General features: G+C 39.7%; 1 protein-coding gene across 1 annotated transcript in view; it reads right to left on the bottom strand.

Moving 5' to 3' along the window:
• Positions 1-510: 510 nt before the first annotated feature.
• Positions 511-26,930, bottom strand: part of ARL8B (ADP ribosylation factor like GTPase 8B) — a 53,444-nt gene continuing 27,024 nt past the window's right edge. Inside the window, exons 2-7 of the mRNA XM_043885891.1 lie at positions 17,603-17,683; positions 16,194-16,267; positions 15,498-15,591; positions 7,881-7,948; positions 7,512-7,582; positions 511-2,603 (exon numbers count right to left, since the gene is read on the bottom strand). Coding sequence (XP_043741826.1) covers positions 2,554-2,603; positions 7,512-7,582; positions 7,881-7,948; positions 15,498-15,591; positions 16,194-16,267; positions 17,603-17,683 — 438 coding nt within the window. The 3' untranslated portion in view covers positions 511-2,553. The remainder of the gene's footprint in view (positions 2,604-7,511; positions 7,583-7,880; positions 7,949-15,497; positions 15,592-16,193; positions 16,268-17,602; positions 17,684-26,930) is intronic.

Consider the following 26,930-nt stretch of genomic DNA (forward strand, 5'->3'; position numbering starts at 1 on the left):
TTTGCGAAAACCACCATGTTTGATACTTTAATTAAATCTTTCCATTCTGGAACTGAAGTCAGTAAGGAGACATGTCGTGTAATTTCAGTTTATTAATAGTTTTGTTACGATTTTAAAAACTGGATTACAAAATGTTTAACTAGCTCTTGCCACTTATTTTCAAAAAGTCCTAAATTTGGTGTATTATGACAGTTTACAAGATCTTCTCGACTTAGGGACCAAACCTAAGTCTCCGCATTGGGAGTGGATTCTTTACCACTGAGCCACCAGGGAAGCCCAGTACAAGTGATATCATTGCCTCCATCCCACCCCACAAATCGCAGTGTCAGTCCTATGAATACTTAAGTGCTTATTTCAATTTTAACTGGCCCACAGACCCACTTCTTTGAAAGCTGAGCTGATTTCCTTCTAGCACATGGTCTATAGACTGTGTTCATGGTACCTTTCCAACCCCTTTCCAATGTGTCAGCACGTTCCATCATGATGCATATTTTAAGTTCAAACTGTCAATACAACCCTCAAAATGCAAGTTTATTGAATAAAGCTGAGAAGAGCAGTAAACAGACAAAAAAATGCATCCACCTAAATTAAAAAAATTCACGTATTTACAAAGTTCAGTAACTGTTAGGTTTCACATGCAGAAGTTAATGCACAGGAAAATGTTGGTAGTAGTGTCTGGATGTCTTGAAATGCTGGAAGCAATGAAGAGACACACAAACACATTACGGTTCAGCTGTAGGTCAGTTAAACGAACCTATGCGGTCCCCGCAAAGTCACACAGTCTAGTTCTGGTTCCTCCTTTTAGGCACAAGCAAGTTGCCACATTCTTGGTAATGGTTCACAGTGACCATTAACGGTGTTGAGATACAGTAGCAAGTTTACATATCCCTTTGTTTACAGAACCATCCATCCCATCAGGGAAGTATGCAACATGCATCAAAGAGTAAGAACAGAATTTTAAAAGCTGAGGTTCTACTCATAAAACGTGAGTGGAGGAAAGCAAGTAGTGTCTGTGCAACACGGTGCAGTGTTTTGTACAGAATATTTTTAAGGCCATGGCAGTCTGTAAAGTAAAACTGCTATCATTAAAAGAACTGACGGCTGACTGCACTCTGAGTGCTCAACACGTTTGGAAATGCACTGTCTACATGAGTGCTGCTTAACAAAAGAAACAAAATCACACACAGTGTGAGGCAACACATAAGCAGGTGTACCACAGACTTTTAGCTACTACAGAGGGCTATGTAAGTAATGATTCACAAGTGATCCAGTTTTCATATGTCCCTTTATGTGTTTGGAGATCACTAAGCTACCAAACATGTTCATGGAAGTCTGGACACATCTCTGTAGCACAGAGGCAAACAAGAGACGGCACTGGTTCCTCCGCTCTGTGTGATTATTCAACAACCTGCGGACTGGGCATGGTGACCTCAGAGAGAGCAGGCAGCTCTAGAGTTGTCACAATAGTCAGGATGTCCAAGGGCACCGGACAGAACAGTGACAAAGCTTGTGTCGGTAAGAGAGAAAAATAAGACTTTCTATTTATCTCTAAGTATCTATTGTGCTGAAAGTCAACTTTATGACTGAATATAAAAAGTCAAGAGTTAGAGTGTCATGCAGCAACACTGGTTTAATAACTGGACAGAGAAAGAACAAACAGGTGTGTGAACAGTCTGACATTCTTAACACGTTTTATTATATTGGCTGGAATGCTCTAAATTCATGAAAGCTTTTGAGAAAATCTTCAATTCCCAACCCCTTAAAAAAGTGTGTTGAACCAGGAGAAAAAAAAGGAGAAAAAATACAGAAGTAATGATCTGGACAGATACAAAACAGCATGCCTCAGTTCCTCCCGTACCCCCAACTGCTTTCTGGAGATGAAGAATTCTCACAGAGCAGAATGTGTTTAAAATTCATTGCCTAAGATCTTCCCAGTGTAAAGAACCAATAACAACATTGATCTGGTGCCTCTGCTCACTCTTTGCAGACCATTTTTAAAAATTCCTAAGGTGTAATTATACATTTCACATGCATTTGTGAGATATATAAACATTATGTTTCTATCCCACATGAGTCAAGCTAAAGGTTTGCTAAATACTGTGTGTGGCACTAGAAACATCATGCTGTATCAAGTCAGTATCAGTATTAAGCTACTGGACTCTATAATGAAATATCATAGATAGACATTTACTGAAAACGAATAGAAAAACCTGGCCCAGAAAGACCAGAACAGAAGTATGCAATTTTTCTTGATTTAAGATGGTCAAAAGTGTGTTTGGTTTTTTTTAAAAAAAAAAAAAAAAGCTCTACACACTGTTAAAGACAAGCATATAGGAAGTCTTTTTGTGTGTGTTGACTTTATCATGACAACTCTAGCTGATTCTTTATGAAGGATTAGGGATATACATCTTCAGCAGTGCACATGAGAAATAAACTCTGAAAAAGGCAATTTCTTGGGTTTAGGAAGGACCGTATTCTGGGAAGTACTTCAGAGGAACGGACAATAATTCTAGGATTAGAGCCAGGAAGGACTGGAAGACTTCAGGAGATGCTTCAGCTTCTTCTAGATTTTGAATGTTGAATAAGCCACTGAAGTGTGATATCTAAAGATGGAGGGAAAAAAAGTGAAGATGTTAAGATATCAAAGTGAAGAAACTAGATATCAGAGATAATATTTAAAATACGGCTATTTCAAAGCGTATGTCAGGCCTGCCCTCTTCTTTTCTGCCTCTCTACTACTATAATACATAGGTATCTGTACCTGTACTGCCATTCTTCATTACCTGACCTTTGAGAGGTTAATCTGGAAACTCGAGGAACTCAACAGTCTCCAATTTAAAAGTTAAATTGTGTACAGAACAGCATGTGCCTTTCTTTATTCATTCAAAAGTTTAATGATTGCCTGTAAGATCAGGTATTGCATGTGAAGTACCAGAAATGCAAAGAGATGGGAGAACCCCTCTCTACTTTCAAAGGTCTTCAGCATATAATAGTTGGAAAATACGTAAATATCGTTTAGATTTGGAGGATGGCCCTCACAGAATTCCAGGCACAGGAAAGCGCAAAAGAATAAACAAAGGCGGGAAACCGTGTGGAGCTCTAGATGGATGACAGGTGGTAAGAGGTAGCTGAAGCGCAGGGGTGGGGAAGGGATGCCGCCCACTGCTAAGGCGAGAGCAGGGGTCCTCAAGCTCACCCTGACGTTGGGCGCTGGATATTCTTTGCTAGGAAGGTGGAGGGGAGAGTCTTTCCTGTGTATAGCAGAATAGTTCGCAACATCTATAACCCTGACCACAAGATGCCATTACCACCACCCCCCACCCTCAGCTGTGAAAACGAGTCATGTCTCCAGGGACCTCCAAACAGCCCCAGTGGAGCACGGCTGGCTTCAGTTGAGCACCACAGACCTAGAGAGAGCCAGACACCCTTATGTGCCATTCTAAGAGGCTCAGAAGTTGGGACTTTATTCTCAAGTCAATAGGAAGTCATTGGAGAATTTTAAGCAGGGAAGCTATACTGTCTATTGTAAACTGTAAGTTCACTGTAGCAAGGTCAACAATGGCAACGGAGGAGGGCACCTGGGAGGGCTGCCGGTACAGAGACTGATCATTCACAACGGGAACAGGAAAGGGACGAAGGCCTGAAGCAAATCGGGTGTTGTAAGAACAGAGGAATAAAATGGGAAGCATATTTAAAATACAGAACTAACAGGACTGACCAAATGCAGTGGGTGAGAAAGAATCTTTTCGCCTGAGTAAGTGTGTGTTTATCATGGAGCTGCTGACTAACCCAGTGGCTAAAGGAAGAACAGATCTGGGAAAGAAAAAGACTGAGAATTCGGCAGTGAGCACATGAGGTTTGAGGCACAGAAGGGTAACACGTGGAGACGTTCAGCAGGTACTTTCAGCTGTACAGATCTGAGGAAGAAAGGAGATACCACTGTGGAGGTGGCAACTGAAGCTACAGTGCCTGAGAAGAGTCAGGAAAAGCACTTTTGACAGAAGGCAGCTAAATCAAAACACTGAATTACTATCCCTTGAGTTCTTTAAAATGTGTTACCCACATAAAGGATATGTGAGCATCTACTAGAAGCAGCGCTCTCTTCTATAAGCCTGGAGAATGTTCAACCTCCCAATTTTCCAGCTAACATTCATTACAGAAACTGTAAGCCAAACACTGTATATAAAGAAGAGCCTAGAGCTGAGATCTGAACAGACACAACCTGTTCAGAGTTGGGGAAACAATGTTAAGCAGGTAATTTGCACTTCAAGAGGAGGACAGCAGTGTGTAAAATGAGCAAAGCCGCAATCACTGCAATTGAAAGGGGGGAAAGGGAAATGTGAAAGTGAAATGACTAGGTTTAAATATTTAAGAAGCACACTGTAAAAACAAACAAACCTATGGACACTGGACTTACGTCATACCCTACAGACAGATGAATCCTTAAGACCAGACTAAAAGGCAAAAAGTAAGATATTCAGATGAAGGAGTAGTTACCTCTATGATAAAAAAGGCCGCAAGTATCAACCATCTTCAAAAAGACCATCTTCCCTGAAATAATCTACACTACACGTAGTTTGAGGACATATTACTAATGAAACTAAGGGACCTCATGTTCCCCATTAGAAACCTGCAAGTATAACATACAACCCAACCCATGTGCAATGAATACTCTGGGGAACAATTTAGAAAATTGGTAAATTTGGTACTAAAATATATTACAAAAGCTGAAATTAAGGAGAGTACTCTGAGATTTTTTACTCAAAAAGCTTGACTTGGCTGTTGCACTTCTCACTCCAAATAAACAGGCCTTACAAACTAATTTTGAATCTAGTTAACAGTGCAGGTCAGCTTCCTTAAGCTTGATAATAATATAAAATGAACTGTGAAGATTAGGCTTAAAGAGCATTAAGAAGGTCTCACCAGTTCTCCTGCATTTCCTTCATAAATGAGCAAAGTATCTGACTAGTTTGTCACAGCAGAAAATAAGGGTTTTTTTTCCTACCGCTTCCAACACTTTCCCCTCCCCCATGTCAGAAAACTCCACAGGAAATTTAAGGGAGTCATGGATTTACAGAACAGCACAATGAACTAAAAATCATGGTTAGTATAGAACAGGGTTTCTCAATCTTGCCACTACTGACATTTTAGGCTGAACAACTCAGCTCTGGAGGCGACAGAATGTTTAGGACCACCCTGGTCTCCACCCACCTGATGCCAGCATCGTGCTCCTCACTAAGAGAGAGTCTCCGGGGAAAAATGCCAAATGTCTCTGGGGGAAAAATAATCCCTCCGTGAAAACCTCTGCTGTGTAAGTAAATGCTCTCGTGAGGGCACAACTTAAAACTTAACAAGAGTTCCCCTCAACATAGGAAAAACATTTTAAATAAACTTGAAGTAACCCTAAGTGCTGGAACAGTCTGTTCTCAAATGAGCTAGATGATCCCAAAATAACAAGTCACTTATTCTAATTAATACAGGAGAGTTTGTGTCCATCAGCAATGTAGTGGGCTCAGACTTCTCTGGGTAGTCTTTAAAGGAAGCCCAGAACCAGTGAGAAAAACCATCAGTACTATAAGCTAATTAGAGCAGGTCTGAGGGGAAAAGGGCGGGAGCTAAGATACAGATTGGAAATGACTGGGGGAAAAAAGTTAAGTATGGTGAGAAACAATACATATTGAATAAAAGCTAAAGAAAAAGTGTCAAAAAACTCTTTAAACACACTGTTTTGGCACTACTGATTTATTACATTTTATTCTGATATACTTTGTTAATTGGTGAAATGACTATGGAAGAATGGTGAGCGAGAGAGAATTTGAAGATGGGGAAGGAGCCATGAGCCAAGAGAACAGGCAGTCTCTAGAAGCGGAAAAGGACCAAGTAATGGATTCTCCCCTCTACAGTCTCCAGAAGGAGCTCGCCTGTAATTTTAGTCCTAGACCTTAGCTCAGTGAGGTCAGTGACAGGCTTCTGACTGACAGCAGCAAGAGAAAATGAATATACTCCTGTGATGTCCCCCACAGGTTAAACACTGCAATTCATTTTTTTACTCACTCCTGTAAGAGAGTTTTGAAGTTGCTGCCACCATCCGCATGTTACAGATGAGCACAACGCAGAAATCAGGGAGTTTCAGTGCTCTGTCCAAGGCCAGTGAGAAAGTAACAGGACCAGGTGCTCCACGCTGAGGCTGCCTTACTCCAAAGCCCACGCTATTTCTAGCCACTATGCAGCCCTGATGGAGAGCCTCTTTTTCTACAGTGACCCACTGAGAGAAACTTTTTCACCAGTAACCACCAACTGGGAGAAGTGAAGGAGCCATGAAAATCCCTTGGTTCCTACCCATCTGCTTTAAGGCACACGTATCAAACTCTCCTTTCAGACTTCAGTGGAGTCTGTCATGCCAGACAAGACGGCTTGAGAAGCTTGCGTCACAAAGTTATCTTTTACTAGGGAGTATTTTTTATTGCACTGTTACTGGTCTTTTCACTTGAGCAGCTGTCTAACACTGAAAAGCCTTTCATCTTGTCAAACACTTCTCTTTCTTTTCTTTTTTTTAACCTTCTGATCTTCTCTATGCCAATACACTTTAATTAAACAATCCCTCACCAAATTAACAGACTGAAGTTGAGTCAGACATATTTATTCTTTACGGATACCGTGCTGGATTAAATGGTGACCCCTAAAAATTCACATCCACCCGGAACCTCAGAATTTATTTGGAAATTGGGTCTTTGCAGACATAGGATGAGGTAATTCTGGATTAGGGTTGGCCCTAATCCAGTAACATGTGTCCTTGGTAAGAAGAGAAAATAGACACTCAGACATACACACAGAGGAGAAAGCCATGCTGAAGCCAGAGGAAGAGGGTGGAGATACAAAGCTACCACCAAGGAAGGTCAAAGACTGCTGGCAGCCACACGCCAGGAAAAGGCAGGGAAAGATCCTCCCCTAGAGCCGTCAGAGAGAGCACGGCCCTGCTGACACCAAACTTCTACCCTCCTAAACCTGAGAGAATAAATTTCTGCTCTTTCTAAGCCACCCCGTTTGTGGTACTTTGCAGTCCTAGGAAATTAATACAGAACATTAAGTAGGTAAAGGGTTATTTTTGGCTTATACTTGCGAGTGCTAACATACTGCAGTAATATACGGGTTTGATAAATGAAAAATCCTTACAGTGCCTGTAAACCAACCTCTGTTAAGTCTTATTTCAAGAACATCATTCTGTTATAAAGCACAGTTAACACACTAGCTCTGCAAAAATACAATAAGCTGATAGCACATAATTAATTTCATGTCTTTATTTCATTTACTTCTTTAAATAGCATAGAGCAGATTCAGGATACTGTATTTGTTGCTAAAAGGTATAATGCCTACTCTTTTTCCTGAGGCAAAAGCAATTGTACTTTATAGGAGAAATCAAGTAAACAGAAATAAAGGTAATAAACAGTAAAAAGAATGAGACATCCCTTCTATTGGTATCAACTTCTCCACAAATATCAGTCATTTCTTACCTATATTATCCTTTTCTTTGCAAGAAATTGAATAGCAGCAAATTTCTCTATCCTGAATAGCAGACAGATTCCTGTAAAAAGCAGAATTAGGAAAGTTAAGTCTGGGCTTTTAAAACAATTGTCATCTTATCAATCTATGCTCAATTTTACTTGTTCTTTTAAATAATTATACTGAAGAAATGTTATTACTAATAAAATTTACGGGTTTACTTCTCTAGTATGTCAAGTTTACCTACCCCAAAATAGGGCTATGATCATTACTAAATAATGGAGCAAAGCTAAACAAAACAGTGGGCAAAACAGTGTATCTTATGGGCAAAATAGAACCAATTTTTTTTAAAAAACCCATCATTCATTCTTAAGACATACATTTTTTCAATTAGCTGTTTCTCATCCAACGCATTAGGAAGATCTCTCTTGTTTCCAAGTACTAGCACCTTTAAAAAGAAAAGTCATTGAGTAAATTTTATGTAAGAAAACATCACAGAAGCATATTCATATGTGTACACAGTAAAATCAGGTTACCTCATGCCATAGTATTAAAAGCATATTTACATGACCAGTGGCCTATCTCATTTCACTTCATAATTCAAATAAGCATTTACTCTAACTTCTATTAATGCCATGCAGATGTCTAATTCAATATGTGGCTACCAACTTCTGTTTAACGCAGAAGCGTGGCCAAGAGGAGCTACCCCTCGCCCAAGGCCAGGGGCGGCGACCAAGAGCACCAGGCTGCAACTGTGCAGGAGCAGCCGAGAGGAGCTACCCCACGCCCAAGGTCAGGGGCAGAGGCCGAGACAAGCTACCCCATGCCGGAGGTCAGGGGCAGAGGCCGAGACAAGCTACCCCACGCCCGAGGTCAGGGGCAGAGGCCGAGACAAGCTACCCCACGCCCGAGGTCAGGGGCAGAGGCCGAGACAAGCTACCCCACGCCCGAGGTCAGGGGCAGAGGCCGAGACAAGCTACCCCACGCCCGAGGTCAGGGGCAGAGGCCGAGACAAGCTACCCCATGCTGGAGGTCAGGGGCAGCAGCCGAGAGGAGCAATCCCATGTCTAAGGAGCGGCTGCTGCGGCAGGCGCAGGAGGGCCGAGAGGAGCTACTCCACGTTCAAGGTCAGGAGGGGCGGCTGTGAGAAGATACCCCTCGTCCAAGGCAAGGAGCAGCGGCTGCGCTTTGCTGGAGCAGCAGTAAAGAGATACCCCACGCCCAAGGTAAGAGAAACCCAAGTAAGACGGTAGGTGTTGCAAGAGGGCATCAGAGGGCAGACACACTAAAACCATAATCACAGAAAACTAGCCAATCTGATCACAGGACCACAGCCTTGTCTAACTCAATGAAATGAAGCCATGCCTGTCCATCTTGGGTGGCCCAAGATGGACAGGTCATTGTGGAGAGGTCTGACACAACATGGTCCACTGGAGAACGGAATGGCAAATCACTTCAGTACTCTTGCCTTGAGAACCCCATAACAGTATAAAAAGGCAAAATGACAGGATACTGAAAGAGTAACTCCCCAGGTGGTAGGTGCCCAATATGCTACTGGAGATCAGTGGAGAAATAACTCCAGAAAGAATGAAGGGATGGAGCCAAAGCAAAAACAATACCCAGCTGTGGATGTGACTAGTTATAGAAGCAAGGTCCGATGCTGTAAATAGCAATATTTTGCATAGGAACCTGGAATGTTAGATCCATGAATCAAGGCAAATTGGAACTGGTCAAACAGGAGATGGCAAGAGTGAACGTCAACATTCTAGGAGGACTCAGCGAACTAAAATGGACTGGAATGGGTGAATTTAATTCAGATGACCATTATATCTACTACTGTGGGCAGGAATCCCTTAGAAGCAATGGAGTAGCCATCATGGTCAACAAAAGAGTCCAAAATGCAGTACCTGGATGCAATCTCAAAAATGACAGAATGATCTCTATTCATTTCCAAGGCAAACCATTCAGTATCACGGTAATCCAAGCCTATGCCCCAACAAGTAACGCTGAAGAAGCTGAAGCTGAACAGTTCTATGAAGGTCTACAAGACCTTTTAGAACTAACATCCAAAAAAGATGTCCTTTTCATTATAGGGGACTGGAATGCAAAAGTAGCAAGTCAAGAAGCACCTGGAGTAACAGGCAAATTTGGCCTTGGAGTACGGAATGAAGCAGGGCAAAGGCTAACAGAGTTTTGCCAAGAGAATGCACTAGTCATAGCAAATACCCTCTTCCAACAACACAAGAGAAGACTCTACACCTGGACATCACCAGATGGACAACACCGAAATCAGATTGATTATATTCTTTGCAGCCAAAGATGGAGAAGCTCTACAGAGTCAGCAAAAAACAAGACTGGGAGCTGACTGTGGCTCAGATTATGAACTCCTTATTGCCAAATTCAGACTTAAATTGAAGAAAGTAGGGAAAACCACTAGACCATTCAGGTATGACCTAAATCAAATTCCTTATGACTATACAGTGGAAGTGAGAAATAGATTTAAGGGACTAGATCTGATAGAGTGCCTGATGAACCATGGACGGAGGTTCGTGACATTGTGCAGGAGACAGGGATCAAGACCATCCCCGTGGAAAAGAAATGCAAAAAGGCAAAATGGCTCTCTGAGAGGCCTTACAAATAGCTGTGAAAAGAAGAGAAGCAAAAAGCAAAGGAGAAAAGGAAAGATATACCCATTTGAATGCAGAGTTCCAAAGAATAGCCAGGAGAGATAAGAAAGCCTTCCTCAGTGATCAACGCAAAGAAATAAGAAGAAAACAACAAAATGGGAAAGACTAGAGATCTCTTCAAGAAAATTAGAGATACCAAGGGAACATTTCATTCAAAGATGGTTTCGATAAAGGACAGAAATGGTATGGACCTAACAGAAGCAGAAGATATTAAGAAGAGGTGGCAAGAATATATAGAAGAACTATACAAAAAAGATCTTCACAACTCAGATAATCACGATGGTTTGATCACTCACCTAGAGCCAGACATCCTGGAATGTGAAGTCAAGTGGGCCTTAGAAAGCATCACTATGAACAAAGCTAGTGGAGGTGATGGAATTCCAGTTGAGCTATTTCAAATCCTGAAAGACGATGCTGTGAAAGTGCTGCACTCAATATGCCAGGAAATTTGGAAAACTCAGCAGTGGCCACAGGACTGGAAAAGGTCAGTTTTCATTCCAATCCCTAAGAAAGGCAATCCCAAAGAATGCTCAAACTACCGCACAAGTGCACTCATCTCACACGCTAGTAAAGTAATGCTCAAAATTCTCCAAGACAGGCTTCAGCAATACATGAACCATGAACTTCCAGATGTTCAAGCTGGTTTTAGAAAAGGTAGAGGAACCAGAGATCAAATTGCCAACATCCGCTGAATCACTGAAAAAGCAAGAGAGTTCCAGAAAAACATCTATTTCTGCTTTACTGACTATGCCAAAGCCTTTGACTGTGTTGATTACAATAAACTGTGGAAAATTCTTAGAGATGGGAATACCAGACCACCTGACCTTCCTCTTGAGAAACCTATATGCAGGTCAGGAAGCAACAGTTATAACTGGACATGGAACAATAGACTGGTTCCAAATAGGAAAAGGAGTAAGTCACGGCTGTATATTGTCACCATGCTTATTTAACTTCTATGCAGAGTACATCATGAGAAACGCTGGGCTGGAAGAAGCACAAGCTGGAATCAAGATTGCCGGGAGAAATATCAATAACCTCAGATATGCAGATGACATCACCCTTATGGCAGAAAGTGAAGAGGAACCAAAACCCTCTTGATGAAAGTGAAAGAGGAGAGTGAAAAAGCTGGCTTAAAGCTCAACATTCAGAAAACTAAGATCATGGCATCTGTTCCCATCACTTCATGGGAAATAGATGGGGAAACAGTGGAAACAGTGTCAGACTTTATTTTGGGGGGCTCCAAAATCACTGTGGATAGTGACTGCAGCCATGAAATTAAAAGACGCTTACTCCTTGGAAGGAAAGTTATAACCAACCTAGACAGCATATTAAAAAGCAGAGACATTACTTTGCTAACAAAGGTCCATCTAGTCAAGGCTATGGTTTTCCAGTGGTCCTGTATGGATGTGAGAGTTGGACTATAAAGAAAGTTAAGTGTTGAAAAATTGATGCTTTTGAACTGTGGGGTTGGAGAAGACTCTTGAGAGTCCCTTGGACAGCAAGGAGATCCAACCAGTCCATCCTAAAGGAGATCAGTCCTGGGTGTTCATTTGGAAGGACTGATGCTGAAGCTGAAACACCAATACTTTGGCCACCTCGTGCGAAGAGTTGACTCATTGGAAAAGAACCTGATGCTGGAAGGGATTGGGGGCAGGAGGAGAAGCGGACGACAGAGGATGAGATGGCTGGATGGCATCACCGACTCGATGGACATGCTGCTGCTGCTAAGTCGCTTTAGTCGTGTCCGACTCTGTGCGACCCCATAGATGTCAGCCCACCAGGCTCCCCTGTCCCTGGGATTCTCCAGGCAAGAACACTGGAGTGGGTTGCCATTTCCTTCTCCAATGCATGAAAGTGAAAGTGAAGTCGCTCAGTTGTGTACGACTCTTAGCGACCCCATGGACTGCAGCCTAACAGGCTCCTCCTTCCATGGGGTTTTCCAGGCAAGACTACTGGAGCAGGCTGCCTTGAGCTTGAGTAATCTCCAGGAGTTGGTAATGGACAGGGAGGCCTGGCGTGCTGAGATTCGTGGGGTTGCAAAGAGTCGGACACGACTGAGTGACTGAACTGAACTGAACTGATGTCTATGGTATGCATTCTGTTATTTCTTAAAAAATCTTTACCAAAATGTGAGTATGATCTTAACTGCCGAGGGTGGAGGCATGATTTTCAACCACTGCTATCTGTTAGGCATTAATCTAACAGTAAACATGTAAATAACACTTTAAAATTCTACATCCATCCTATAAAGTATCATGTATAAATATTAAGACAATGGGTAAGTTTGCGAATCAGGATAAATACAGTAGCCATCAACTCTGAGAACAAACGTGTCATGTGATTACTCAATGTGCTTTGAAAAAAGAGCAAAGTGGAGAGGGGCATCCCAAAACCATTCTGTCTTTCCCAGGTATCTCCTTTCTGCCTTACAAAAAGCAAAAACTATGAGTACACATAATGTATTTGATAACATCCTTACTCCGAGTCAATGTTCTCCAAGAACTTGTATCTTTGACCAAGCCTAAGAAAGTGCACACCATGTCTACCTGGCCGGCTCATCAAACACGTGTCAAACCTACGTCTTTCACTTAATACAAGTCCCACCCCCACCCTCAACGCCAGACACTGTGACTGATTCTCCTCACAGGCCCTAGACTCATTCTCAGAAAGAGGAAAGAGCCAAGAATAGACCCACAGAATGCAAGGAGCACCACGAGCTCTCCAAAGAATGCTAAAATCGTAGGGGTCAGAGAGTCAAAAGCCAAATCTCAGCACCCTTGGGCAGCCTGTCCGCCCTTCTCTCATTCTTACCCCTCTCCAAACTCTGGTGGCTCAGAAGGTAAAGAATCCATCTGCAATGCAAGTACCAGGTTTTGATCCCTATGTTGGGAAGACCTCCTGGAGAAGGGAATGGCAACCCACTCCAGTATTCTGGTCTGGAGAATCCTGTGGACAGAGGAGCCTCGCAGCTACAGTCCATGGGGTCACAAAGAGTCAGACACGACTGAGTGACTAACCCTTTCACTAGGTCTTACTAAGTCACCCAGGTTCTCAACCCGGATCTATGTGAGTTTAAATAAAAAAATACATCCTGGTCATTTGTGATCGGTTCTCAGTTTTGGGATTGCCTGGCATCTTAGTCCTCTTCCTACATTAAGTAGTCTTTCAAAGAAAAAAACAAAGAAATCTTCCACCTTATGACTCTGCCTCCCAATAAAGCTACTTGCTTCTGTAGATAATTTCTTTTCCAGCCTTCTTTTCTGCTAGAGAATGGACATACAATCTACGATCAACCAAAACTCTGAATGCAGAGCCAGTTTTTCAAGAAAGCAGGAATACTGAACCCATTCTGCTATGGAAGGGGTATCAACTAAATGACCTTCCAACTGGAGCAATTGAGTCTGGTGTTCACAAACTGCATGGGGTCACCAGACTGACTACATGATGTCAATGTGGATGTGATCCTGGCAGCTGCTCAGCTTTCCCTTGTTCCAGTGTTTTCTCAACACAGTTAAGGGCAGCCTTCTCAAGACTCTGTAAACTACCCAATATTGTTTCAATGAATTCCTCTCTACTTAAACAGCTTTCTATTGTTTGCTACTAAGAACTCTCATGGGGAACAAGATTTTTTTTTTTTTTTTACTTATGGTATGCAATATTTTGGTCATCTGATGCGAACATCTGACTCACTGGAGAAGTCCCTGATGCTGGGAAAGATTAAGGGCAGAAGGAAAAGAGGGTGTCAGAGGATGAGATGGCTGGATGGCATCACCAATGCAATGGATATGAATTTGGGCAAACTTCAGGAGATGGTGAGGGACAGAGAGGCCTGGCATGCTGCAGTCCATGGGGTCACAAAAAGTCAGACATGACTAGGCGACTGAACAACAACACATGCAGGACTAGTTAATACAAAAGAAAAAGGACAGGCCTTGAAGTCACAAATAAATAGATTCAAAACCTGGTTGTGCAATGCACTAGTCGCCATGTGATCCTGCGCAAATAACAAGTGTCACCAGGAGGGATCACACCATCACCCTCAGCACACTGTAATGATCACCTGAGATAACATACTTCAGGGATCTGACACACACGACCTCGTCATGAGGGTAAAGCCGGGGCCTTTTCCAGCTTCTTTCACTCCACAAGTGGCACCATCTTCCATCCAACCACATTAGCCAGGAACTAGGAATTGTCCTGTTTATCTTCCTTTCTGAGTCTGGTGGACGGTCGTCCTAAACAGCCTCCACATCTATTTCCTTCTCACAACCTTGTCTCTGACCACCCCAATCCATGGTACTCTATTTTGCCAAGAAAAGTTCAAAACTGTCTTGAATTTGAAAACTGTTTCAACAGCTTCCTAAAACTGTCCTCCTTATGCTAAGCTGCTTCAGTCGTGTCTGACTCTTTTCCACTTCATGGACTGTAGCCCGCCAAGCTCCTCTGTCCATGGATTCTCCAGGCAAGAATACTGGAGTGGGTAGCCATGCCCTTCTCCAGGGGATCTTCTCAACCCAGGGATCGAACCGCGTGTCTCCTACGTCTTCTGCACTGACAGGTGGGTTCTTTACCACTAGCGCCACCTGGGAATAGTCCCCATGCAATCCATTTTTAAACTGAAATAACAATGATTTAGATAATAAGTCTGAGCACTTAAAATACCCAGTCCCCCCCAGCACAGCCTCCTGAAGTACCCCTGCTGTCAGAGGCTGACAATGCTCTACCCGCCCAGTGGGCTCCGCGCTCTAGAGACACCAGCCTCCTCCCAAACCCTACTTCCTCCTACCTAAGAGCCTCTGCCTGCAATTCTCTTTCCCTCCAACTGTCACTTCCCTCACATCTCAGCTCAAGTAGCACTTCTTGGGGAATCTTTCCTTCTTCCCTCAAACTATACCAAATCTGCCCTGTAACTTACAACTCCATAAGCCCCTTGTATCTCTCCTTCATAGCACTTATCAGAGCTGCATTATTCAAGCCATTTTCATATCATCTACCTAGTTTCCTACTAAACCATAAGCTCCATAATGGCAGGAAGCATCTACTTCTATCTACTTCTCTTCACTACTATTTCCCCAGGACTAAGCACTGCTTCTACTACATACAGTTCACTAACCAGCTTGTTAAGAAATGACTAAATAGCACACTGCCCAGCATGTGATGGATACTCAGTGAATATAAGCTGTCCAGACTTTAAAACAAATAAAGACACTCTACTGATTTCAAACATAATTAACAAAAATGCATAATTAAACTTTTAATAATATAACTACAAATATTATAATCATATAATGTGAAATTAACCATACTTACTGGAATTCCTTGTAACTGCGGTTTATCTAGAAGATTATGTAGTTCATTTCGAGAGGCTTCTATCTTTTCACGATCTGCAGCATCTATCATGTAACTTAAAAAAAAAAAAGTGATCTCAAAATGCCTCCACCATATTCTTTGATGATCACAATGAACAAATTTTTAATTTTCTTAATTTATACTACTGAAACTGTTGATCAAAATTAAGTACTAGATTTTAAAAGGCTGTCACCCCAAAATACTTTTTAATAGACTGTCCTACAAACTACTATATATGGAATCAGATAAGCTTCAAGGATATATTATGCAACACAGGAAATTATACCCATTATCTCTCAATAATCCATAATGGAATATAACCTGCAAAAATACTGAATCACTATGCTGCACACCTAAAACTCATACTGTTAATCAACTAAACACCAATAAAATAAGCAGAGAAACAGACTGTTCTAGGGGGTAAAACATGTATATCCATCAGCAACATAGAGAAAAAAACAAAACTCCCATTTGATGATTCATTTTTTAAAGTCTGATGTTAATAGGAAATTATACTAATACCTAAAAAAGATTTTACTGCCAGAAATAAAAATTAAGCCTTTAAAAGTATGAAAAATGCCTTATTTCCTTGAAACCTAAACTGACTATAGGGGGGGTGGGGGACAGGGGGGTGGGGGTGGAAGGGAGGCAGCTTACACAATAGCGTTGACTCCTCTGCAGTACCGTTCCCACATGCTCCGGAAGCGGGGTTGTCCTCCTATGTCCCAAATCTTCAAATCAAGACAGACAAATCTTAATAATAATATTTCAAACAACACAGTGAAGAAAAAAGCGGCAGATGGAAGGAAAAAAAGAAGCAGATATGCTCAGCTCCACAATGTTAGAGTCAAACTGCTTTGGAAAAATCCGAGCTCAAACAAGGTCTTGTCCTGGAAGTTCTTGGGGCCATTTCTGAACTTGAAGTTCGTATTTAACACACTTACATTAGATCTAATAGGTGCTGCCTGAGCAAAGATTTCATTTTGGGGCAATACTTTCTTTGCCTATTAACCAATAGATTTCCAATACTGAAAACCTATTTTTAAAAAAATAGTAACTCTTAGAATCTGCATGATCACACATCATCCACATTTGAAGTCCAAGAGAAAAAACAAACTCTTCATTCAGAATCTATTAAAGTTTAATTGTCTGATGGGGTATATATATATTAGAATGTAATCATTTTAAATTATTCTGTATATAACATAGAAAATATTCCTACCTAGGTGCTTTTCTTATATAAAGTTACTTTATCCATATGAAAGCCACCAACTACAGTTATTGCACTATTATGGCTACTCTGTAGGGCTATGTAAAGGTCTTAAGTCATGATGTTTATCTTCAAAAGGCTTCCAATTTAGCTACAGACACTGGACGCATGCATAATGACATACATGAGACATTAGAAGCTTCATTAGAAAAGCTACAGAAAGAATTTAGCAAACAGCTTCTGTGAGCCACAAGAACTGGGTAAAATGGCCATAAGGGTTCAGGCTATAGAAGCAAAACTCCCCACATGAACAAAGGAGCTAAAAATAATAAAAATAAATTAAAAACCGGTCCAACAGTCCACAACGCAAACCTACCAAACTTATTCTAGAAACAAAGTTATGTTAAACTAGTTAATTTTTACTGTTTTATAGTTTTAATTTTAGGGCTTAGTAGCAAAGAAAGGGAAAACTGGGTTACCGTATTTGCTACCACAAATACAATACTAAATTACCAATATTATAAACAGTTAGTCTCTTTCAACATAAATTATTCATGAAATATATGCAATATTACATTCCAAACACTCTGAAGATGGGATTTTTATTTCCAAGGAACATCTAAATCTCAAATATTACTTCTGTCAACCCATATGCAAAGTTTTTTATGGGACTTAACATTTCAACACTTAAACATTTTTATCTATTAGAGAAAGAAGGAAAAAAATTTACACTCGTTTGGAACATGCCCAATTAAGAACTGCCAATACTCATGTAAAAACCAAAGAAACAAACAGAAAAATTCCTAATTTGTATGTGCTAACAATTTATATCAAGTATGGCAAGCAGCTGACGTACCTTTATTGTGACGTTACCTTTAGTTACTTTTCTCATGTTGAAGCCCACAGTAGGTATCATATCTTCACTGAACTGACCTGACTGAATGAAAGAAAACATTTGAAGTTAGATTAATTGTTACTTATTAAAACTGCAACACTGTATAACCTTTCACATCAACATTACTTCTGTACCCATATTAGCAAATAACTAATTTTTTAGCGATGGTAACCTTAAGAAAATACTCCTGATAGCCATAGATTTTGAAGAGATGCATTTTTTTCATTCACAGACATTCTCCTTTTAAAGATATTTTCAAAACTAATGCAAATTTTATCTATTTTTAAGTTTAAGAAAAATACTGTACAACTACTTAAGAAATCTGTTATGTAAATTTCCTCCACCTATACATACATTTTTGTATACAGGGTAGAAGTAAATCAGAAGTAAATGGTTAAAGTTTTCTATTTGTAGCACTGAAATTATATTGACAATACTGTCAAAATTCACTGTTGCTCTTCTGAGTCAGCTTTTTAATAATGCTTATAAAATGTTTTTTTCATAAAGATGATCCTCCTTTTATGTAGGATTCTATTCTACTCTATTCCATTCTCTTTTTGGTTTATAACCTTGCTGTCAGAGACCAAAATTAAGTATCTTCTAATACTATTTATATTTTAAAATGTTTATCCATCTGGAATTTGATTACACAGTATAACAAAGGTCCATTTTACAAATGGATCTATAAATCCACACTTTCCTGACTAGATTGATGTGAAATGGCAAATTTCACATAGCAGCAGTTCTATATCTGAGTTCTCAATTCTTTTCCATTAGGCTGTTTTTTTCCAACTGGAAATAAATTAGGATTACACAAATTACTGTAGCTTAACCATATATTATTCTAAATAGCAGATCAAGAATTTGGAATGTTTAGAAATGTGGTTGATCTCTCACATCTGAAATAAACTTTAGAAAGTAATTATTTCTGTTACCATTTTGGCTGCCTTTTGTCAACCTGACACTGAACAAAGTCTCTCCACCCAAGCACGTATGTCTGTCTACTCCAACGTTCCTTATATCCTCCAGTGAAGTACACCTAATGAGTCACATTAATACTGATTTTATATATTATGTATTTTGCGAAATGTTTCTCAAATGATCTGACTTGGGACTATGAAATATATCAACATGGGGCTCATTAAACAAATGGGACTATTTTAAAGGCCCTAACATCAGCCAATTGTTAGCCACACATTCACTTCAAAATGTCTACAAGTACTGAGCACAATGAATTCCAATTTCACAAGCTAATTTCTTCTACATAACCCCAAAAATGTTCTACTTCTTTTTCTTTTCCCCTACTGTTCAGTGGCGTTTGGGCTAATCTCAGAAAAAATGTTAACACAACCATAATCACTATTTTATTTATACCTGTCAAACAGTATAATTTTCAGAACTTTCACATATGTGATTTATATGTGAAGATTTAGTTGTGATATTATAACTACATATATCAAAACTAGCCATGACAAAAGAACAAAAAATATAACCTGATTAAAACATGCACAGAGGTAACATCAAAGGCATGCTCTATAAAGGAAATAATAAGCTAACTTCATTAAACACTTCTGCTCTGCAAAAGACAATGTCAAGAGACTCAAAACAAGCCACAGAGTAGGGGGAAAATATCTGCAAAAGACATCTGATAAAAGACTATTACTGTAAATATACAATGAACTGTTAAAACTCAACAATATGAAAACAATCCAATTAAAATCTGAGCCAAAGATCTTACCAAAGGAGATATACAGATGGCAAAGAAGCACACGAAAAGACGCACCACATCATACATTGCCATGAAAATGCAATTCAGAACAATGAGATACCACTGCAAACCATTTAGAGTGGCCCAAACCTGGTATTTTTGATAACACCAAACGCTGATGAGGATGGGGAGTAAGAAGAACTCTCAGTCACTGCTGATAGGTTTGTAGAAAGGTGCAGCCACTTTGGCAGACAGCTGACAGTATTTTACAAATCCAAACACACTCTTACCATGCAACCCAGCAATCACACTCCTTGGTATTTACCAAAAGGGCTTGAAAACTTAAGTCCACACAAAAATCCACACATTAAATGATTACAGCATCATTATTTATAATTGCTAAAACCTAAAACAACCAAGATGCCCTTCAGTAAGTGAACAGATAAGACCGGTACATCCAGACAATACAGTATTATTCAGTACTAAAAAGAAATGAGCAACTAAGTCACAAAGGACATGGAGGAATCTTAAATGTATATTTAATGAAAGACCCCACGTGGCAAGACTACATACTGCATGATTCCAACAATATGATATTATGAAAAAAAGAAAACAGTAAATAAAAAGATCAGTGGTTGTCAGGGGTGGGAGAATGAAAACAACATGGCAGTTCCTCAAAACACTAAAAATAGAATTACCACATGATCCAGCAATTCCAGTTCTGAGTATATACCCAAAATAACTGAAAGTAGGAATTTGAGATATTTGTACAACCATGTTCACAGCATTATTCACAACAACCAAAATGTGGAAGCTACCTAGAGTCCATCTGATGATAAACAAAGTGTGGTCTATCCCCACAATGTAATACTATTCAGCCTTAAAACCTGATTCATGCTCCACCATGGAGGAACTGTGAGGACATTATGTTAAGTGAAACAAGCCAGGCACAAACAAAGATAAATACTTCATGATTCTATTTATAAGAGAAACCTACAGCAGTTAAAATTCATAAAGACAGAAAGTAGAATGGTAGTTGCCAAAGGCTAGAGCGGTGGAAACAGAGAGTTAATGCTTAGTGGGTATGGGATTTCAGGTTGGGTAGATTAAAGGTCCTATCGATGGAGAGTGGTGATGGCTACACAGAAATGTGAATGAACTTATTAGTACTGAATTATACACTTAATAGTTAAGAGGGTAAATTTTACATCTTGTGCATTTTACAATTATAGAAAATTATGTGATGTAAATGAAGGCAATCATCATTATCATTTTTTTTTTTTCTTTTTTTTTTTCCCCATAGACTGTAGCCTACCAGGCTCCTCCGTCCATGGGATTTTCCAGGCAAGAATACTGGAGTGGGTTGCCATTTCCTTCTCCCATCATTATCATTTTATGGAACAGGAAATAAATTCCCAAGGTCACACTGCTCGACAATGGTTATTTTTCTTAAAGTTCACCACTGTGAATTATAATAGGCCATAATTAATTAATATCTAAGGAGAGGTCTGAGATAATGCCTCATTTATTTGATATCATTAGGAAAAGAAGCTATACATAATGAGGCAGGCAGAAATCGTCATACCAAAACTTCTAAAACAGCTTGCACACAAAGCTTTCTAAAGTGCAGTACATACTTGTCTGACTTTTCACAATCCTTGGAATATGACTGAATATGTTCTTGGTGTTTCAGGGTCATTTTACAAATTGTAAAACAAGAAAACTAAACTCCATAATCCTCAAGGGCCCTTCTGGCAGTAAAATTTTGTGATTATGATCATGAGGTAGGGGCTGCAGTATACTCAGCCGACCCTGAACTGTCTTAGTTGTTCATCTCTTTCTTCACTGCTACTTCTCACTGCTGGCAGATGGTAACCATCGTTTTCCCTCATTCACCTGCCACTGATAACCTGCAAAGGCTGAAAATTAGGTAATCATATCTTTGGGTTTTTAATTCCAAATGTCCTGAGTACAGCACAATGTTCAAAAAACATTTGTTGGCTTTGACGAATGGATTTTGTGGTATAACAACTTTACAGAATTGGAAGCATTTTCTACTTCTTTCTTAGTGTCAAATCTTAATTGTCACTTTTCAAAGCTTGTGTTGAATGACTAAACCACTCAGTTGGCAATTGTGCTCTAAATAACAGAATTTATTTCTATGCTGTCAAAATGCCACTAAACTGAGACTAGCAATTTAGGAAACAAGTAGATGTTTGGAAAATACTACTTAATTGTGTATCATGCTCTTTATTTTAACAAATACTTAAATAGCATGAAGCACTGTTCTAAATACTCAGTAAATATTAATCAATATTAACTTACTTAATCCTAATAACAACCCTATGAAGTATGTAGCAATATCCTCATTTTTCAGATGAGAAAACCAAAGCAATGACAGGTTAAGCCATTTGCTCGAAGTCACATTATTTTTAAGATCTGTAAAGAGAAATAAAAATATGCTTTCAAAGCTGTCTTCCTAAATAGCATATCAAATATAAACTGACCTTCACCTAACACAAATTCAAGATCATGAGTGGCACTCACAGTGATTTGTGACAATGGATGAAACTGCAGCTGTTACGCACACCTAGACTCACAAGGTTGTATCTCCGGAATTTGTTTGGTGGGACGAAATAAATTTGAAGCAAAATAAGACGGTAAAAAGAAAAATACCTTCAAGATCAAGGAATCTTATTACGAGTTACACACACAAGTCATCTTACCTTCAGGATTAAGCTATCTTACTAGAAGAAAAGGAAACTGGAAGACTATCTCCAAAGTCACTTACAGCTCTAGCATTTATGGTTTTATGTTTATTCATCAGTTCAATTCAGTTCAGTTGCTCGGTTTTATCCAACTCTTTGCGACCCCATGGAATGCAGCACGCCAGACTGCCCTGACCATCACCAACTCCCACAGCTTGCTCAAACTCATGTCCATCAAGTTGGTGATGCCATCCAACCATCTGATCCTCTGTCGTCCCCTTCTTCTGCCTTCAATCTTTGCCAGCATCAGTCTTTTCCAATCAATCAGTTCTTTGCATCAGGTGGCCAAAGTGCTGGAGCTTCAGCTTAAGCATCAGTCCCTCCAATGAATATCCAGGGTTGATAACCTTGAGGGTTAACTGGTTTGATCTCCTTGCAGTCCAAGGGACTCCAAAGAGTCTTCTCCAGCACCACAGTTCTAAAGTATCGATTTTTTGGCACTCAGCCTTCTTTATGGTCCAACTCTCACATCCATACATGACTAGTGGAAAAACCGTAGCTTTGACTAGAAGGACCTCTGTCGGCAAAGTAATGTCTTTGCTTCCTATTTTATGCTTCTTCACAGGCCTCTCATTTAAAATACACTGCTATATTTAAAGTGGATAGCCAACAAAGACCTATTGTATAGCACACGGATCTCTCCTCAGTGTCATGTACCAGCCTGGACTGGAGGGGTTTTGAAGGAGAATGGATACATGTACATAGTCCCTTCACTGTTCAACTGAAGCTACTACAACACTGTGAATCAGTTATAACCCAATACAAAATGTTCTTGGTGTTAAAAAAAATAATTAAAATTGAATAAAATATAGTTAAGTGATGAATGCCATCAAGAGTAGGAAAAATGTGACTCCCCCCCACAAATCATTAGTATACCAAAGGCTAAAAGCAGACCATGTCCCATAAAGTTCTATCTGTGTCAACTCTAGTACACAGAGCTTACCTAAGTTTATTACTGCGGATCACAGGAGCAAGGCAAAATGAAAAAGGAAAGGAAAGAGAAGAGCCACGGTTAACCCCAGGAAGGCAGAAAACCCGAGGGAGAGGACCTATACTAGTGAAAGGACACCCCACTGACCACACTCAGTAAGAATGGGGAAGATGCTCATTCCTTGTAACCAGACTACGGTAGAAATGCACCACGCAAGCACCGGCTGCTCATACACAATGGTATCTGACACGTGTGAGAACACAGTGAGATACCCATACATTTCAGTGCTGTAAAATAGATTCCAAACACAACAGATCAGATTTTACAATTGCTCTCATAAATGAACCAACGCAGAAATCAAGCTATGAACAACATGGGAGAAGTTTCTCTTTGCTTGATCTGTTTCTCTTTAGTAGCAGTCCGATCCAATTCAATAAACTTTAAACACAAGTGGAAAAATACCTGCTTTGACAAATCTCTCACAGGTTTTGCTCTAAGAATCTTTTTATTTTTTAAGGCTTTAGTTATCAAGATACTTTGTAGACCGGATGAAATAAGGAGCAAAAACAAGACTCAGACTGCATTTCTCCTCTCAGCGAGAAGAAATTACTTTCCCATGCTAAGCAGAGCTGTCTTCTCTCATTTTAAACAACATACACTATGACTCAAATCGTTTAAATCGCCAAAATTTACACATTTGACAAGTGAGAAGATAAAGCAAATAAATATACAAGTAATTCACTTTTCTTTCCAAGAACGTTTAATTCAATCAGAAAACTCTTATTACTAATACCCATTTTTACTATGGTTCTTATATTTCACTAATAAGTGAAATTACTGCTAATAATATTACTCTTACATTTCAAATTACAATAGTTAAAAAAAAAAAGGATGGCAACCTACTTTTGCTGGAATTATTTAAAATGAAAGGTAGATCTAGGAGAAAATTTTGATGAGGAATAAGGTATTTCCATTCCTTAAATGGTCTTAAAGTACACTTCACAAACCACTCATCAGCTGCAGAGGGAAAAGCAAGTAATTATACAATGAAGAAATCAAGACAAAATCTTGACTTCATGTGGAATTCTCAAATGGACCTCATGTGCCCACAGAAGTATTACCAAGAGAACACGACATCCCTCCGTGTATTTCAATTGTGAAGGCGTAAACTAAATCTAATCATGAAGAAACATCAGATGACCCAAAACAGAGGAATAGTCTATTTAAAAGGCAGGTGGAGAGGAGGAGTTTCAAAGATGCCAATGTCATAAAAGATCAAAACTCTAAAAGGTTTCAGACTAGACAGAAGATGCTAAAGAGACATGATGTCTAAATGCGGTACCTGACCCTAGGCTGGATCCTCTACTGGGGAGCAAGAAACTATCAACATTATTGGGTCAACTGAATAGATAACATCTATGAGATATCAAGTTTTCTAAACATAATAAAGTTGGCAACTAAATTAGTCAGATAAGAGAATATTCCTAAACTCAGAAAATACAAATGTAAACATTTAGAAACAACGGGCATGGCACACAGATCTTACTTATATAGGGTGACATACACAGTACATGAATGATACAGCAAATGAGGTACAATGTCTGACCTCAACAAAGGGTATATAAATGTTTTTTGGAGTGCTTTCATTCCTGCAAATTTTCTGTAAATTTGAAATTGTTTCCAAAGAAAGATTTCTTAAACAAGATAATCAAATACCACCTTCTTGTGTATCGTATCTAGGACACATCTAGAATTAAAAAAATAAATTTTCTACTATAATATTCGTGAAACTCATGAAGAGATTCAATCTTAAGAAATTATGACAACTAGCTCAGGAACAAATCATTGCTAATCTAGTTCGGTCCTTCAATGTTCAAAAAGGATATTAACTTACAAATGTCTTCTAATAGAAAAATCCATATTTTATCATTTCTGTATAAAGGAAAAGCCTCTAGGCTTTGAAACTGGCATTTTAAAACCTACTCTGATTTTCTATATCTTAATATTTATGTATAAGCTGGGAAATGAATTAAACACAGTGTGCTCTCCCAAGTCTAAGTTCCTCTTAGTCTGGGTGAAAACTATCCCACTTAATACATACTCTTCTTCTCTTCTTTCTCAGCACTTCATAGAGTAGTTTCCACTGTGAACACATATATCATATCTGAGGCTCTCTTTTTTTTAAAGGGCTAGAAAAGGTATAATCATTCACTACAGCAGTATTTCAAAGATCATATCATGTTCATTTTCTATTTTAGAAATCTTTGGATAATTTTCCTTAATTTCCAAAAAAACTGTAATTTGTTATCAGTTTTAAGTGCAAACCCAGAATTACTTCCAACTATACACATAATTCCTCCCCACAGGACATCAGTTTAAAAGACATATTTTAAGCTTCGTTTGAGAGTTAAATCTTACTAACCAAAAAATAACATCTCTCAAAATCCCAGTGGGTTTCGACTTTAGTTTGTTTTAAGATGGAGGGATTCTCTTCAGTCCTTACCAAACAAAATTAAGTAGCACGCAAAATCTTCAAATTTCAGGCTTCTTAGAGGCATGGTCAATTAAGGCCTCTCATCTTCAAATGGCCCAAATTCTGAAAAACAGCTATCACTCCAAATAAACTAAACTCCTAAGTTATTTTTCTGAAGCAAATCAAGTAATAAAAACCTTCAGCAAAATCATAAATTTTTAATATTATCCTTCAAAAAGGGACAAAATTTGCACTAACAGTCAAAAAAGTTTCTAACTTTTCAAAAACACTAGCCAAAAAGATAAACGCATCCTCAGGATCTGGCATGGACAGGCCCCCTGGGTAAACTCTGCTCTAGAAGTCAATATTTTCCATCTGCTCTGCCAACTCCACCTGACTGGCAGCGGCGTGCCCCTGGGCACAGTGAGCGCGGCGCCCTTCCTTCATCCGTCTCACCCACGCAGAGGAGGCACGTATGAACTCTGGTCTGGATGTTCTGATGGAGGCAGGCCAGTTCTAAAACTCTGCTGCAGAGATGAGCCAATCAGCAGCCGCAGACACAGATGATGAATCTGGGTTGTACTGATTCACAAACACCTGTGACTGCTCACTCCCTTCTTCATGGTCCAGTGGGAGTTTTGTTGCTGTGGTTTAGTTGCTCAGTCATGACCAATTCTTTGTGACCTCATGGACTGTAACCCACCAGGACTTTCTGTCCGTGGGATTTCCCAGGCAGCAATACTGGAGCGGGCTGCCATGCCCTCCTGCAGGGGATCTTCCCGACTCCTGGATTAAACCCACGTCTCATGATTCCTGTATCGGCAGGCGGGTCCTCTCCACCAGCACTGCTAATACCGAGACAGCACCTCTGCAGCAATCTCCTCTACAAAGACGACTCCTGAGGAGTAAATGTCCTCAAACCCACAACTTCTATCAGGAGCCTGAAAACCTTCATTCCTGCAAACCTCTATTTCCGAAGAAAATTCACTTCGAAAAGTCTCTAATTACTATTTCATATACCCATCACAATTTTCATCATAACTTGCATTAACAGCACATTAGTAATGGTTTTACACATCTACTGGATTGGCCAAAATGTTCATTCAGGGTCTTGTACCATCTTACGGAAAAAGTGAAAAGAACTTTTGTGCCAACACAGTATCTCTAAAGAACTGCTGAACAAATCTCAAACTGTTTGTAGAACAATTTGATAGTGAGCATCCTAGTCAACCACTGGGCAACCACATCACAGTGCAGCATTTTCACTCAGTCAGAAATTCTGATGATATAATAACAATGTGAAAAAAGGGCTCCCAAAGAAATCAGTGCTGGAGAGCTTCAGCACATACAGTATTTGCTAACGTGTCAAGTCATTAATGTCTGGATGTATTTCCCATGAACATCAAGAG

Source organism: Cervus elaphus, chromosome 24 (genome assembly GCF_910594005.1).
Source record: "Cervus elaphus chromosome 24, mCerEla1.1, whole genome shotgun sequence".
In the NCBI taxonomy this organism is placed as follows: domain Eukaryota; kingdom Metazoa; phylum Chordata; class Mammalia; order Artiodactyla; family Cervidae; genus Cervus; species Cervus elaphus.